The 17,176-nt window shown below is 36.4% G+C and overlaps 1 protein-coding gene across 1 annotated transcript in view; it reads right to left on the bottom strand.

Annotated features, from left to right (window-relative positions):
* rph3ab (rabphilin 3A homolog (mouse), b) overlaps positions 1 to 16,525 on the bottom strand; it is a 30,191-nt gene extending 13,666 nt beyond the window's left edge. The window contains exons 1-11 of the mRNA XM_067401218.1: positions 16,482 to 16,525; positions 14,501 to 14,630; positions 13,623 to 13,706; positions 13,389 to 13,539; positions 10,971 to 11,156; positions 5,462 to 5,647; positions 5,053 to 5,132; positions 4,636 to 4,710; positions 2,286 to 2,395; positions 1,441 to 1,567; positions 1,253 to 1,309 (exon numbers count right to left, since the gene is read on the bottom strand). Of these exons, the coding sequence (XP_067257319.1) occupies positions 1,253 to 1,309; positions 1,441 to 1,567; positions 2,286 to 2,395; positions 4,636 to 4,710; positions 5,053 to 5,132; positions 5,462 to 5,647; positions 10,971 to 11,156; positions 13,389 to 13,539; positions 13,623 to 13,706; positions 14,501 to 14,630; positions 16,482 to 16,510 (1,215 nt within the window). The 5' untranslated portion in view covers positions 16,511 to 16,525. The remainder of the gene's footprint in view (positions 1 to 1,252; positions 1,310 to 1,440; positions 1,568 to 2,285; positions 2,396 to 4,635; positions 4,711 to 5,052; positions 5,133 to 5,461; positions 5,648 to 10,970; positions 11,157 to 13,388; positions 13,540 to 13,622; positions 13,707 to 14,500; positions 14,631 to 16,481) is intronic.
* Positions 16,526 to 17,176: the final 651 nt, after the last annotated feature.

The raw sequence follows: 17,176 nt of genomic DNA, 5'->3' as shown, positions 1-17,176 counted from the left end.
CTATTGTATAAAATCAATGTCATATACGCAATTGTGTGGATATTTGGGAAAAAATGCATTATTGCTTGTATATTATCAACAATAAAAACAAAAACTTACACAGGGTATGTTTTTGTATCAAAGAGAGTTTGAGTTTTAAATCGATCTCAATGCACAATCTGTCTATAGGCTGTTTGTTCTTCATGCTAATTAGTGCTACATCCCCTCTTTTACATTGTCGAAAATGGCAGTAATTTAGCGCAATCTGCTAAGGCTAACCTATCATATGCATGCTGTTTGTGTGGATGCAGTCAGTTCTGATCGCAAAAGGTGAGGTAGGTTTGACTGGATGTTATGTATTTACAGCATTTTGCCTGCTAGAAATACATGCTCGGCTTTAATGTTATTTTAAGGAAGTTTAGAATGATATGAAACGGCAAAACTCAGCACTCTGATCATGTACCCCCTCTGTCCCCTCACACACCCCCAGGGGAACCACTGGCGTGCATGAATTACCCATAGCAGATCTATACAGGTGGAGCTGGGGAAGGTGGAGGGTTTCTGAAAGCGCGCTGCACTGCTAAGGCAAATGCAACCAATGTACTTAAAGGTTGAGCACGCAAGCTCAATGGCTACTGACACAGCAGGAAGTGAACCAATCAGCTGTGCCCTATAGATAACGATATGATTACAAGCAGGTTGAGTTAAAGGACCTATTAGCCTGCGCCATCTAGAATTTCATGACAGAACTTTGTATATATATTTCAATAGAAATGACATTATATTATAGAAATGACAAGTATATTTTTGTTTTATCATAAACGCTTGTCAGTACATTCAGCATAAACTTTAACCATATTTCAAAGATAATACTACTAATTATGAAATTACATATAAAGATGTACTTAAGTTCTACTTAAGTGGGTCAAAAAGCACTCTAAATTTCAGCAAATTGCATTTAACACAATTTTAATCGATAATATATTTTAATTTAATTGCAACTAACGTGCAATTAAGTGTGAAAAAACATCACATTCAGTTTGCACTTAAGTACATTGTTTTAAAGTATATTATTTGTATAAGAAGTTCCTCTTTGTGCACTTCTTTATATAATTAGCCTGCATATAATTGAATAACGCAAATTATAATGCATATATATTGCAGACACATGTCATTCTGTAAGCCGAATGGAACCTTAATCTTAATGTAAATACATTGTAAGGAGTTTTCAATAATTTAGAATACCTCTATAAATATGAATATAAATTTTTACCTCATCCTCATAGAGGGTGATTCCTCGTGCACCACCTGCAGTTGATGTTCTTTTTGTCTATTCAAAGAGAGGCAAAAAAATAATAATTATGTACGTAAAAGGAGTATATTATCAGATAATTCATTGATGGTTGTTAATAATAACCATATCTGTGTGGGGTATATGAGTATGAAGCATGAAGCACTCACTTGGACAACCCTTTCTAAACACACATTAAAGTTTTTCTTCTGATTGACCTTGAGTTTTTTCAGTGCAACTCTGGTTTCTCCAATAAACTCATTGTGGCCAAACTTGTCTTCATCACAGACAGATATTCTGCACAGACATAAGTAAAATCCCTTAAACAGTTAAATATGTATCCAAGATTACTGAATGTCCAATACATAAAATATATCACTTTCAAAACAAGAATGGGTACTTTCTTTAGTCCATGATTAGCTAATTAACTAGCAAGTGTTGTTATTGTTAACTAAAACTATTAAAAATTGTTTTCAGCAATTGAAATAAAGTTTAAATATAATAAAATATAAATATTAGATGAAAAACTAAAATGTAAAAAACTATAAAAAATAGAAATGTTGCTGTGCTGTTAAGTTGAAGTACTAAAATTACTAAAACTGAAATAAAAATTTAAGCTACTGTACATTGATTTTTTTAAATGACAAAATCAAAATAAAATGACTAATATTTAAATCAAAAATAAATAAAGTGAATGTAAAATATTAATATCTAGTAAACATATTTAGTAATGCTTTAAACAAACTGATGTTGTCAGAGTCAAAACGTTATATTATCAACTTAATTTACTATATGACCAAGAGATGTACATTGCATTTAGGTTACACATCAGTTCTTGCCTTCCCTGGAAATAGAACCCATGACTTTGGTGTAGCTAATGCGTGCTATTTGAGCTACATTTTTCCACATCTTCCACACAATTAGAAAACGTCAATTTGAGTGTGACTAACAAAGGAAACAACTATGGCAACTGTACTAGAGCACTGTTTCTGAATGTACTAAAGTAGACTTAAACCTGAGGGTCTTGCGCTGCATATCCTCATCTGTCAGGCCGTGGTACACCAGAGTCTCATTCCAGTTTGGGTTGCGAGTATTGCGTAGGGTCTTGGTACGTAATTTATTCGACTGCATTGACAAAAAAGATGTTCTGTTTAACCATAATTGCTTGACCAGAACAAGTATAACTTTTGCATAATTGAGGCCTGTCTCACGAAGCTAATTGGTTTCGAGTTGACAAACCTGATCAGGATCAGTGAACGCCACTGTACATGTAATAAAGTTACTTTGTAGCATGTGCACAAGAATGTGACATTTACAATGAACAGCCAATCATGTGAAACATGAAGAGTCATTTCTCTGCTGAAGATAAATAGATTTATGCTAGTATCAATACAAGTGAATTTATTTAGTTTAGAATTAGTATACAGTACATCCACAAAGAGCTTAAGAGAAAACATACAAGATCAGTCAATTGAAACGCTTAGAAAACTCTTTGTAGATTAAATCCAAAAGTATTGGCTGTGACAAAAATGCAAAGTTTGCTGCTTCAGAATTTGTAGATTATTTTTGAAACTGGAAAAAAATAAGCATTTCATAACTTTTAATGGCTTTTATTGGCAAAAACATTCAATATACAGTATGCAAAGAGTCATTACTTTCGGTGTTGGCCCTTCTTCTTCATAACCTCTGCAATTTGCTTTGGCATGCTGGATGTCAGCATCTGGGCCAAATCCTGACTGATGGCATGACACAGGACTCATGGTAGCGTTCACCTTTTCTTCTCCGGACAATCGATTTTCCAGATGTACCAAACAGTTGGAAGGGAGCTTCTTCAGAGAAAATAACTTTGCACCAGTCTTCTGTTGTCCAATCCTTGTACTTCCCTTAGAATTTCAGTCTGTCCTTGATGTTTTTCTTGGAGAGATGTGTTTTCTTTGCTGCCCATCTTGAAACCAGGCCGTTGTCCAAAAGTCTTGGCCTCACTGTGCGTGCAGATGCACTTACACCCACCTGCTGCCAATACTAAGCAAGCTCTGCACTGGTGGTGACCTGATTCCGTAGCTAAATACTCAGGAGGAGACAGTCCTGGTGCTTGCTGAACAATCTGGGATGTCCTGAAGCCTTCTTCACTGCAGTTAAACCTCTCTCTTTGAAGTTCTTAATGGTCTGGTAAATGGTTATTTCAGGTATTTTTTGCAGCAATTTCCTTGCATTTGAGGCCATTTTGATGCAAAGCAATGATGGCTGCACGTATTTCTTTGTAGATAGCCATTGCTAACACTAGAACACGATAATTGGAAGCACTTCATCCCTCCTTTTACAGCAATCAGTCTGCTCTTACAATCCAACCAGAATGATAGCGTGATTTAACCTGACTAGTACTCATTCAAACTTTCCCATGTGCTGATGATATGATTAGTGAAATTATGTTAGCGGTCATTTTGTTCCAGGGCCCAAAAACAGTGAAATTTGGGTTTTTGTGATAATGTTACATTTTTTGGCCAATTAATTATTTTTGCAATTATTTAAAATGCATCTGATCACTCTGCACAATAATCTAGACACAATGTGAATCAACACCACAGCAACTGAAGCAGCAAACTGTCCAAAACACAAAATGTGTCACTGCCAATACTTCTGGCCATGGCTATAAAGATTATTTAGGTTACACTTTATTTCAATGGTGCACTTTGGTCCACAAATAACTCTCATTAGAGTATTAGTAGACTGTTAGATTAGGGTTAGGATTAGTAGAAGTTAACATGTACAGTACATTTAAATTTACTTATAGTCAGTAGAATGTCTGTTGGGGGAACATTAAAATAAAGTTTTAGCAGATATTTTGAAGACAGTCTATTAATACTCTAATGATGTAATTGACATAAGGTTGAAAGTGGACTATCGAAATAAAGTGTTACCATTATGTATATTATTCTTTATATTTACATTAATTTAAATATTAAGTTTAATAATTTGTCGAAATATAATTGATCATGGTTAATGCATTACAGGTTTGTAGACTAAAATGTTGTTCTCAACATGTAACTTGAAAATGAACACAATAATAAAATTATTGTAACTGTTCAAACTACAATCAAACTTAACCAGGTAGCCAGTTAAACCTGCTTCGTGAGACTGGCCTGTATAGTATTAGAATGTTTTCAATATAATTTTAATAATGAATACCAGACAAATTCTGTAACTTTAGTAATATATTCACTTCTACCAAAATCTATGTTACAAAAGTACTAAACTATTACTTTTATAAACAGTACAGACATGATTCAAATTTATTAATATTTGAGAATGCCATAGGTAAAGTGCTACAAGCAGCACATTAAACAGCCCACTCTGTTTAATCTCACCTTACTTGCACCTGGTAGCAGATGAAGTTTAACATATGGATCTGCCAATCCATTTGAATCCATTGGCTTTAAACCCTAGAAGAAAATATTAAAGTAATTTAAAAACAAATCTGTCACAACACAAAAATCAAGCACAGTGCAATGTTACTGATATAACATTTTAAATTTTTGACCATGATTGTCATTCTGGCCACAGTTTATATTCAAGAAGCATACAGTCAAAAACCAGCACAATAGCACAATACTGCTCAGGCAATCAGATTCAATGTCTGGAATTACTGTTGCACGATGATAACTATATAATCACAATGGTATCACAACATAATTAGCTCACAAAAACAATATACATGAATTTTATAGTTTTTTTGGTTTGTGTGCAAGACTTTTAATATTAATATGTGAAAATACTGAAGATACCTTTCCTCTAACAATGTTGCAATGGAGGCTGCTGTTCCCTTGGTCATATAGTAAAGTGAACTCCAGTGCTCCCAGAGTTGCTGAAAAAAAACAAAATATATTGCATTAAACACAAGCATTTCATTAGGTTTGAATGCATGAGTAGGAAAATATCACAGATCTACATTCCAGTGTTTGCCGTAAATAATTGTGTTGCCTTTTTTTCTGTTGCATTTCATTTGATTAAAATGCACACACACACACATCCGCACACACACTCACTCACACACACACACACACACACACACAAACACATGAGAAAATGGACAGCAACAGTCTCACAATGATTTGATTTATCATAATTTTTTTTTTTTTTTTTTTCCCCAGACAGAGACAAGGAAGAACAAGAAGTGAGTGAAAAGCTGCTTACTTGCTTCATCTGAGTCATAGCTGTTGGCCTGTTCCTCATCGTCCATTGTTGGGGCGGCCTGATGCTGGCCGGGTCGAGGGATGACAGCAGACTTTTGCTCCTCCCTCTCTGCAGGATGGGCTCTTTCCTGCACATTGGAAGCATTGCTAATGGATGGGTAGGCTCCTCTCTCTGCCTCCTGAGCAGCTGGTAGGGATAAAATTCTCTTTAGATTCTTTCAAGCATATTAATAAAAGGTGTTTACAGACTGTTTTGCTATGTTGCTACCCTAGTGAAAAAGAAGAGTGCTTAATTGTATTGAATGTGCATTGTACTTCAAATCCTAGAAGTATATTTAAAAAATAAATAAATAAAAAACTGTACCTGGAGAAAATGTAATGAAATTAAAGGCTACTTAAAGGTGCCGTAGAACGTCTTTTTAAAAGATGTAATATAAGTCTAAAGTGTCCCCTGAATGTGTCTGTGAAGTTTCAGCTCAAAATACCCAATAGATTTTTTATAATACATTTTTTTTAACTGCCTATTTTGGGGCATCATTAAATATGAGCCGATTTAGGCTGCGGCCCCTTTAAATGCTCACGATCCCCGCCCACGGAGCTTGCGCTTGCCTTAAACAGTGCATAAACAAAGATCACACAGCTAATATAACCCTCAAAATGGATTTTTACAAAGTGTTCGTCATGCAACATGTCTAATCGCGTAAGTATGGTAATTATTTGGATGTTTACATTTGATTCTGAATGAGTTTGATAGTGCTCCGTGGCTAAAGCTAACATTACACACTGTTGGAGAGATTTATAAAGAATGAAGTTGTGTTTATGAATTATACAGACTGCAAGTGTTTAAAAATGAAAATAACGACAGTCTTGTCTCCGTGAATACAGTAAGAAACGATGGTAACTTTAACCACATTTAACAGTACATTAGCAACATGCTAACGAAACATTTAGAAAGACAATTTACAAATATCACTAAAAATATCATGATATCATGTCAGTTATTATTGCTCCATCTGCCATTTTTCGCTATTGTCCTTGCTTGCTTACCTAGTCTGATGATTCAGCTGTGCACAGATCCAGACGTTAATGCTGGCTGCCCTTGTCTAATTCTTGAACATGGGCTGGCATATGCAAATATTGGGGTCATACATATTAATGACCCGACTGTTACATAACAATCGGTGTTATGTTGAGATTCGCCTGTTCTTCGGAGGTCTTTTAAACAAATGAGATTTATATAAGGAGGAGGAAACAACAGTGTTTGAGACTCACTGTATGTCATTTCCATGTACTGAACTCTTGTTATTTAACTATGCCAAGATAAATTCAATTTTTAATTCTAGGGCACCTTTAAGTAACTTAAAGAGGTTGACATAGAAACGCATAAATCCGAGACTGAGGACGTGAACAGCGCCGATTAGACACATACTGGATAAGAGCATCCTGATACAAGTTCAAGATGCACTGAATCCAGTAAAAAGCATGTAATGTTTGTAACTACATAATAAAGAAAATAAAGTAGTTGAATAAAGTAGAAATTTATTTTAGTATTAAATTTGCCTGTTAAACAAGCCTGTTACTCAGTTATATTTAGCATACTGAATATGTCCATTGTGTCACTCGAACCGGGGCAAATTGAGTGCAGGCCGGTTAAAATTAACAAAGCTTATTGGAGATTTAAAACATGTTATCATCCAATGTAATGGCAAATAGACTTTCCAACTAATGTAAATCAATATTTACATAGTATAATAGTAGTTAATATATGAAGAGATTGGTTCCAAAATGCTATAAATCCATTTTGATTCATTAGAGTAAACATGTTTTCTTTACCAAGAAAGTGGCAAGATGAAAACCACTATTTTCTGTTTCAAACTTTCACATAGCATCTTTAGGTTATAATAACATTAAAATTCAAATCCAGATTTTGATTTTAAGAGATTTATAATAAAAACTGATTATTTTTCCCCAAAAATGCAATAAATCCATGACAATTTTTTTTTTTCTCCAAAATGCAATTAATCCATTGAATCAATATAAAAGTTATTTTTCATATTGAAACTGTTGAAAATACACAACAAAGTAAGTTGTTGCACATATATGAAAGCCTCTGAACTTGGTCAATACTAATCTTACATACAGGCACTGGACTAAAAATACATTCAGTCATTGCTCCCAAAATGAATTCAATGGGTCATCTTGTTAATGCTATAAATTAATTATGTCTCCGTTTGTCATTACCGATTAAAAGAGTATCTGGCACCACCGTGCAGTTAAAATAAAAACAACACATTTGCTGAGTACATTGGAATTGACTGCAACTACCCAGGGGCATCGCTATACTGCAAACATTCAAATAGCAATCATGCTTAGTTTTTTTTTTTTTTTTTTTTTTTTTTATCAGATGTTTAGAATCAAAACTAGCAATGACAGATTCAAGAATGAATCATTCTTGGTCAAAGGGCTTTGAAAACCTGTTCATGATTCAGTTTTGGGGACCAACCATGACCATGAAGTTACTGTCGTGGAACAAGCAACAGCTGGCATTTTTTCTCCTCCTGAGTGTCTCATCTTCTTAATCTCCTCACATATATAATTAGATTTCGATGCCTTACCCACCGCAGAAACCACCACATGTTCATCAATGTCGTCAAAATTATTCATTTTTGCATTCATCTACAAAGTAGATAAGGAAAACAAGCGCTGCCATTACTGTTAACAATGCGTGGAATGGTGCGCTGTGATTGGTTGAGCGGATGTATCGCATTCTGCAGAGAAGGGAGACTGGCGTTTGTCACGGTTTGGAAAGATAGGGAGAAAACATGACAGAATAACACAGCGGATCTCACATTTTTAGTAAAATTAAATATTAACTTTTCAATACTGACCAGATACAATACTGATTTTGGCAAAAAATGGTGTTTGATGGTGTTTAGCGCATTTTGGAACCAAACTCTTCATATATCTCTCACATGTGTCCGGCTTTGTCCTGCAAACTCACATCTATCAAATCGTATCATTGCATTCGGACTGAAATTTTTTGGTCCTGAGACTTCCAGAGACTATGCACATTTTTTATTATTTAGACCACTTCTATTATTGATTACTATCAGGATGTGTTCAACCAGAATCACAAAAAGTGTTTAAAAAAAACTGCCTACCCTACCTTTAAGTACACTTTAAAAAAGTAATAATGTCTGATTAAAATGTATAACACAGATGAGGTGGTCCATGAGTATTATTGGTTGAGCTGTATTCAAAGCCGTTGTAAATTACTCCACAAACATACAACTGTGACCGCATTATGTCAGTATTACCGCACCACTGCATCTTTGTGTTGCAGCATCGTGTGTGTTGCTTGGCAACCATTCCGCTTCTGTAGAACTACATTGCTTGGCGGAAGAATAACATTTTTCATCAACAGCATTACATTTTTGTGTCTGCGTTTATTTTATGAAATCTTACCAGGTATGTACTCCGCGCAGTGCCTAATTACGCCCCTTAGTTCTAAAGTCACTATAAACCATGGCTTCTAGGGGCTTATTGTTTTGTTTTACTTTAAAGTACATTTTAAATTGTTTTAATAATCTTTTGTCATGCTTTAATTTTTACTGGTGTTATTTGATACTAAAAGTTAATATTTTTTAAATGTACTAAATTGTAACTTCATCCTAAAATGTATTTTTCATAAACGACTGTCAGTACATTCAGGAGTACACTTTAACCATATTTCAAAGACAACAGAATTTTAAAATTATACATAAATAAGTACTTAATTCCTACTTAAGTGGGTCAAAAAACAATCTAAAGTTCAGCTAATTTAATACAAATTTAAACTATAATATAGTTTCCTTTAATTGCATTTAACATGCAATTACAGTAAGTGTCCAAAGCATTATATTCAATTCACATTTAAAGGGGACCAATTATGCACCTTTTCACAAGATGTAATATAAATCTAGTAGCTGCCATTGATCAACAACAAATCCAACATACATGGCCTTTGGTTACTGTTGAAGCTTTTTTTCCACCACAGAATAAAAAAAGTATAAAAGGTAATTGTGACTTTTTATCTCACAATCTCTATTTTTTATTTATTTATTTTTGAGCAAATGAGCTACTGCTCCCTGTCCGCTTTCCAAAACAACTCACGCTTTGGTTGCTCAACAACAACAAAGCTGGAGAATCTCACGCAGCCAAAATAATGAGTAATGGTGTTCAGCCTTACACTGTTCAAACCAGAGTCGGACACTGATGGAGAGACTCAGGAAGAAGTCACAACATTTAGAATGCAACTGGATGTTTCTGAATGGTTAGTGGATACATTTATGTAGTTGCTGTGGAGTTAATTCAACTCATCGACTAGCATGTGCCGTCATGGTAATCTTTTGTGCAAAACACCCACTATACATAGCGTACCTGTTTGCAAAACAGAGACATACACACCAGGCTAACATTTAAGATTGCTATCAAATGCTGTCAATGGTATAATATTTTTTCCAAAATATAGCTCGGACAGAAACGCTCCTTTTTAGCAATCAAGCTTGCCAGAGTCAATTTGTAGGCTATCCAAGCTAACGAGCCTCTAATAGTGTTCTGTGCTCGTTTGTGCAGACAACAACTGATCGGTTAGCATGCTTTGCTCGAACTTTTGCCATGGCTTTAGAACTGGTACACCATTTTTGCTTGCGAAAACAAAATGGCGGCACCGTGGGTGGAAATGTGCAGATTATGGGGTGGTAATATTATAATAAGATCCCCTTCCTACATCACAAGGGGAGCGAAATCTGAGCGGCTCGTTTTTCACATGCTTGCAGAAAAAAAAAATGTTTGCCAAAACAAAGTTACTGAGTTGTCCTTTTTCACATTTTCTGGGTTGGTAGATGCACCAGGGACCCGATTATAGCACTTAAACAGAAAATGTCAGATTTTCATGATATGTCCCCTTTAACTATATTCTATTAAAGTATACATTATTATTTCCTTAATAAGTACACTTTCTGGAAATATACTAAAGAGTCCTTTTCGCACAGGTTATGTTAGTATCCGCCAGTCCTTAAAATCTGAACACTAAAGGTGATGATACATGGGGCAACTTTTTGAGCAATGTTGCAGGGGAATTTTGCCGAGCGATGTTGCTTGGGCACTTTCCCATTGAGAATAGGCAACTAATTTTGATCTAAAATATCCAGATAGAAATTAGTTGCCTATTCTCAATGGGAAAGTGCCCAAGCAACATCGCTCGGCAAAATTCCCCTGCAACATTGCTCAAAAAGTTGCCCCATGTACCTTAAGAGCACACCATTCCTCAGCTAGCTACATGAATTGAGATGTCATTAATGTCCATAGCTTAAATACTGCTAGATGAGTTACACATTCAAGACTTAGGGGTTTTAAAATCTTAAGTCTTGAAAACATAAACCCAAAATATGACCAATAGTAACTGTGATGCTTGTTTTAGTAAACAACGCTAAACATGCCTGGTGTGTTTTATGCATGTTTGTTCTTACCTGGCTGGAACATGCTGGATGAGTTTGGTCTGGCAGCATGGACATTCACAGTTTTTTTCATCATCACTGGGGTATTCTGGGGGCTTCCAGCCTCTCCTTCTGCCTCTGAGTAACTCCGAGTTTGAAGGTGAGGAGGTTTTGGAGCCACAGGTGGTTTTTGGGTGATTGGTGGATCCATTGTTGGTTCTAGAGCATATACAACAAACGTACACATTCAGCCATATACATATGAGAAGCACTGATGCAGATTAGTCTTATTTCATACAGTAACGTTCAGCTTTCAAAGTCAAGCCACATTTCATGGTACTACACTGCAACCATTTCAGTTGCAATAGTGACCAATGCAAGTGACCTGATCAAAGCTCATGAATAGTAGTACAATACAATTGGCTGGTTTTCATGCCTTCAGTCAACAAAGCATGGGTGAAAAAGTTGTGTCCGACAGACAGACTACATTTCAGAGATTAACAGAGATTGTTTTTTGCAATTATGTTTGTGAAACAGGTAAACATGAGCTGCTGATATTTCTTTGCCCGCACATTTTGTGAAAATATTACATTTGGATTATCAGAAGCAGGATCGGAAATTAACGAGGGCTTGGGGCAATAATGCCACCAAAAATAATAAAAATGCCACCAAATATGGGATATGGGGGCAAAAATGCCTTTGAATGAGCTCTTGTTTCTATAAACCAATCAGGCATAACATTATGACCACCTTCCTAATATTGTGTTGGTCCCCTTTTGGCTGCCAAAAAAGCCCTGACTCATCGAGGCATGGACTCCACTAGACCCCTGAAGGAGTGCTGTGGTATCTGGCACCAAGAAGTTAGCAGCAGATCCTTTAAGTCCTGTAAGTTGCGAGGTTGGACCTCCATGGATTTGACTTGTATGTTCAGCACATCCCACAGATACTTGATTGGATTGAGATCTGGGGAATTTGGAGGCCAACACCTCAAACTCGTTGTTGTGCTCCTCAAACCATTCCTGAAACATTTTTGCTTTGTGGCAGGGCGCATTATCCTGCTGAAAGAGGCCACAGCCACCAGGGAATACCGTTTCCATGAAAGGGTGTACATGATCTGCAGCAATGCTTAGGTAGGTGGTACATGTCAAAGTAACATCTACATGGATGGCAGGACCCACGTTTTCCCAGCAGAACATTGCTCAAAGTTTCACACTGTCTCTGCCGGCTTGCCTTCTTCCCATGGTGCATCCTGGTACCATGTGTTCCCCAGGTAAGCGTCACACACACACCCGGCCATCCACGTGAGGTAAAAGAAAACGTGATTCATCAGACCAGGCCACCTTCTTCCATTGCTCCATGGTACTGTTCTGATACCCACTGTTGGCTCTTTCGGCGGTGGACAGGGGTCAGCATGGGCACCCTGACTGGTCAGCGGCTATGCAGCCCCATACACAACAAACTGTGATGCACTGTGTATTTGAGCTACAGTAGCTCGTCTGTTGGATCGGACCACACAGGCCATCCTTCGTTCCCCAAATGCATCAATGAGATGCTAGGAGAATGTTACCTGCCTAACTGCATTGTGCCAACTGTAAAGTTTGGTAGCGGAGCGATAATGGTATAGCGTGGTTTTTTAGAGGTTGGGCAAGGCCCCTTTCTACCAGTGAAGGGAAAACTTAATACATCAGCATACCAAGACATTTTGTACAATGCTATGCATCCAACTTTGTGGAAACAGTTTGGGGAAGGCCCTTTTCTATTCCAGCATGACTGTGCCCTGGTGCACAAAGCAAGATCCATAAAGGCATGGTTGGATGAGTTTGATGTGGAAGATTTTGTCCCACACAGAGCCCTGGAATGCAGATTGCGAGCCAGGCCTTCTCGTCCAACATCAGTGCCTGACCTCACAAATGCTCTACTGGATAAATGGGCAAAACTTCCCATGGAAACACTACAAAATCTTGTGGAAAGCCTTCCCAGAAGAGTGAAAGCCATATTAATGTCTATGTATTTAGAATCAATTATTACAGTCCCTGTTGGTGTAATGGTTAGGTGTCCCATTCATTTTGTCCATACAGTGTAGTTCTAAACAAAGTCACTGTTGCGCATCTCCAAGCAACAGCAGTGTTTCGTTACTGAATGAATCAGCATTTTTTTATCAATGACTCACTCATTAAGACAGTGACTTTCCACCTGGCGATTTTAGTTGCATATTTAAAAGGATAATTTCATTTTTCCCATCATTTCATATTTCTATATCCAAAATATTGAATTTAAAACATTAACCTTATGAAATTGAAACTGCAGTGTAAATTTATTCATGTCACCTCCAGCTGCATTAAAAGACTATGTAAATAAATCTAAAGGCCATTTCAGATGCAACTTTTGTGCCACTTCTGCAGTGCAAAGATGGATTTTGTTGATACCGAAATCACAGTTTTTCCACCTCACCTGCGACCGGTGCTTGAGATTGCATAGCAACTGGAGGTGCTGCAGGGGCCTTCTGAGGACTGGGATCTTTGGGTCTGGAAACGGGCATAGGTGAGGGTAAGAACTGCTTAGGGAGACCTTTAAAGAACCAGGCTCCAGATCGTTTCCATACCTTTAATGGAAAAATATGCAAGCAACATTTACAGACAGTTGCACTTTAGATTACTTCCTAATGATATTTGTTATTCCCCTCACCTCTCTTTGTTCACTGCAGATCTTGCAGAGCCATACAGACCGTGGCCGAGTGTTAGTCTGCACTCCACACTTGGTACACATGTTCTGAGGGGAGTAACAGGACATAGTTTTAAAACAACAGACTAGTAGTCACATGCAGTTCATTAAAAACAGTAAAAAACAGTATAACAAACAGTGAACAGAATAGAACTAAAAAGAATGAAACTTCTGCAGTACTAACTATTCAAAAATGATTTAATGTTTTAGAATCCTACTATATCTAGACAAATTGCATCAAAGTTGGCATGAAAAAGAAGTTTTGAAAGACTATTCTTCCCTATTGTGACATATAGTATATCTGAGTGAAAAAGCTTCTCGAGTAAGAAAAAATGTATGGCAGGATTTGATTTTGTCCATGGGGAATTGATTGGTTTAGTTGGATGGTTGTGGTTTGCTATTGGTCAATCTCATGTGAGTGACAGGCTGTCCCACCCTCGCATTAGTAAACAGGTCATCAGAGAAGAGAAGAGAAGAGAAGAGAAGAGAAGAGAAGAGAAGAGAAGAGAAGAGAAGAGAAGAGAAGAGAAGAGAAGAGAAGAGAAGAGAAGAGAAGAGAAGAGAAGAGAAGAGAAGTTACAAGTGGGAGGGGAAGTTATTTTAATTAAACATGGATAAATCATTTATAATAAATACTACAATATTCCACTAAAAAAAAGGTCAATTTTGATTTCATGATGATATTAACAAATTTTGTTTTTGCTGTACTTGCTTTTAGTTATTTATGATGTCGCATGTACATTATATGTACAATCCCATTAGATTTCAAATTATCTAAATATGGGGGTTCCATTTAGAAAATTATTATTTTGATTAATTCTATTTAGTTTAGTTTAGCTCACCTTTTTACAGTCCTCACAAACCACTGATCTGTCACCTCCTGCTGCCAGCTGCTCTCCACATAAAAGGCAGCGTGACACTCCATCCCCACAAACTGCTTTTTTCATGTTGTCTAGACGATTCACCAGACGTCTATCGTAAATAAAACACAGTATTCACATGTCAACTGCATACATATGCTAGGTATGGTAAATATAAGCAAAACAGGCTGCATGCTTTTGCTGTATCTACAAACCCAATTCCAAAAAAGTTGGGACACTGTACAAATTGTGAATAAAACAGAATGCAATGATGTGGAAGTTTCAAATTTCAATATTTTATTCAGAATACAACATAGATGACATATCAAATGTTTAAACTGAGAAAATGTATCATTTTAAGGGAAAAATAAGTTGATTTTAAATTTCATGGCATCAACACATCTCAAAAAAGTTGGGACAAGGCCATGTTTACCACTGTGTGGCATCCCCTCTTCTTTTTATAACAGTCTGCAAATGTCTGGGGAATGAGGAGACAAGTTGCTCAAGTTTAGGAATAGGAATGTTGTCCCATTCTTGTCTAATACAGGCTTCTAGTTGCTCAACTGTCTTAGGTCTTCTTTGTCACATCTTCCTCTTTATGATGCGCCAAATGTTTTCTATGGGTGAAAGATCTGGACTGCAGGCTGGCCATTTCAGTACCCAGATCCTTCTTCTACACAACCATGATGTTGTATTTGATGCAGTACGTGGTCTGGCATTGTCATGTTGGAAAATGCAAGGTCTTCCCTGAAAGAGAAAATGTCTGGATGGGAGCATATGTTGTTCTAGAACTTGGATATACCTTTCAGCATTAATGGTGCCTTTCCAGATGTGTAAGCTGCCCATGCCACACACACTCATGCAACCCCATACCATCAGAGATGCAGGCTTCTGAACTGAGCGCTGATAACAACTTTGGTTTTGGTTTTCCGGCCTTGACCCTTACGCACAGAGATTGTTCCAGATTCTCTGAATCTGTGGATGATATTATGCACTATAGATGATGATAACTTCAAACTCTTTGCAATTTTTCTCTGAGAAACTCCTTTCTGATATTGCTCCACTATATTTTGCCGCAGCATTGGGGGAATTGGTGATCCTCTGCCCATCTCAACTTCTGAGAGACACTGCCACTCTGAGAGGCTCTTTTTATACCCAATCATTTGCCAATTGACCTAATAAGTTGCAAATTGGTCCTCCAGCTGTTCCTTATATGTACATTTAACTTTTCCGGCTTCTTATTGCTGCCTGTCCCAACTTTTTTGGAATGTATAGCTCTCATGAAATCCAAAATGAGCCAATATTTGGCATGACATTTTAAAATGTCTCACTTTCAACATTTGATATGTTATCTACATTCTATTGTGAATAAAATATAAGTTTATAAGATTTGTAAATTATTGCATTCCTTTTTTATTCACAATTTGTACAGTGTCCCAACTTTTTTGGAATCGGGTTTGTATATTTATATAATATATATTTTTCCAAATATATGTATGCCACACTTATTGTCACCCGTTCCTGTAGTACTTTGTGAGACATCCCTTTGTCTTCTCTATACTTAATAAGTAACAATTCCTATACTACTTAATAATATTAAAGAAAACTCAGGAAGGGACCTGAGACCAGTCCTCCATATTTAAATGTCTTCATGTTTACACAAATTAAAGGTTAGATGTTTTGTGAATGAAAGACCAACAGGATTAACTGCAAAGAAATTTTTTTCACAGCCTATTTTGATCATATCATGCCAATATTAGTGGAGGGTACTGCATATAATCTCACATATTAAATATATCACATATATATCACACTTTTGATTTTCCTCAGGCCATCCACACGATGAACAATAAGCTGTTTAAATTTAAATAATTCAACGGAAGGCCTTATTCAAATTTACTGTAATGTATAAGTCACTACAAGGTGGCAGTGACAGTCAATACATCAATGAACTCTTTCTTACCCAATCCTCTCTTGCTCCATTGCCTCCATTTTTTCGGCCCGGGCAATTACGCTGTTGATGATCTCCTTCTCTTCATCAGTCAGCTCAGCGCCAAGAGGTCCAGACTGCACATGGACACCTTTTGTGCCCATCACAGCATCTGTCATTGTGAAATTACTGGAAACTGTGAAGCAAAAATGAATAACAGTGAAGATAGTGAACTAAATCAAAAAGCACTGTCAAAATAAATAGGCAACTCAGCAGTTTTAATTGGGAATTTATTGCAACTTTTTCGATTACAACAAAATTTTATTAATAAGAGTGCAAAAAAAAAAAAACATCTTGTCTTTACTCAATCACACTTCAATAAACCTATAATAATGATTTATATTTTAAAGCTGTTAGGACATTTTTGCAGAATTGCATAAGTGGTTCACCATCTGTGTCACGTTTATTTTCATAGTAACATTATGACAAACACTTATTCAGTTTAGAGCTCTCAAATATAACACATTATAGGCTACTCATTCAATTTATAATAAACATTTATATAAGGCACATATGTATTATAGATTATAAATGAAAATATGTGTAATTTATATGTATTTACAGAAGTATTTTATAACTCAAACTCTGCTAATATGCACGACTCAAGTTTAATCTGTGATGACATTGCAGGGTCTTTCGAATGAACACATTTTGTCAAGTGAAGTGAA

Source organism: Chanodichthys erythropterus, chromosome 11, assembly GCF_024489055.1.
Source record: "Chanodichthys erythropterus isolate Z2021 chromosome 11, ASM2448905v1, whole genome shotgun sequence".
Lineage (NCBI taxonomy): Eukaryota > Metazoa > Chordata > Actinopteri > Cypriniformes > Xenocyprididae > Chanodichthys > Chanodichthys erythropterus.
The sequence above is the reverse complement of the archived record's forward strand: the minus strand, read 5'-3'. Positions and strand labels throughout refer to the sequence as shown.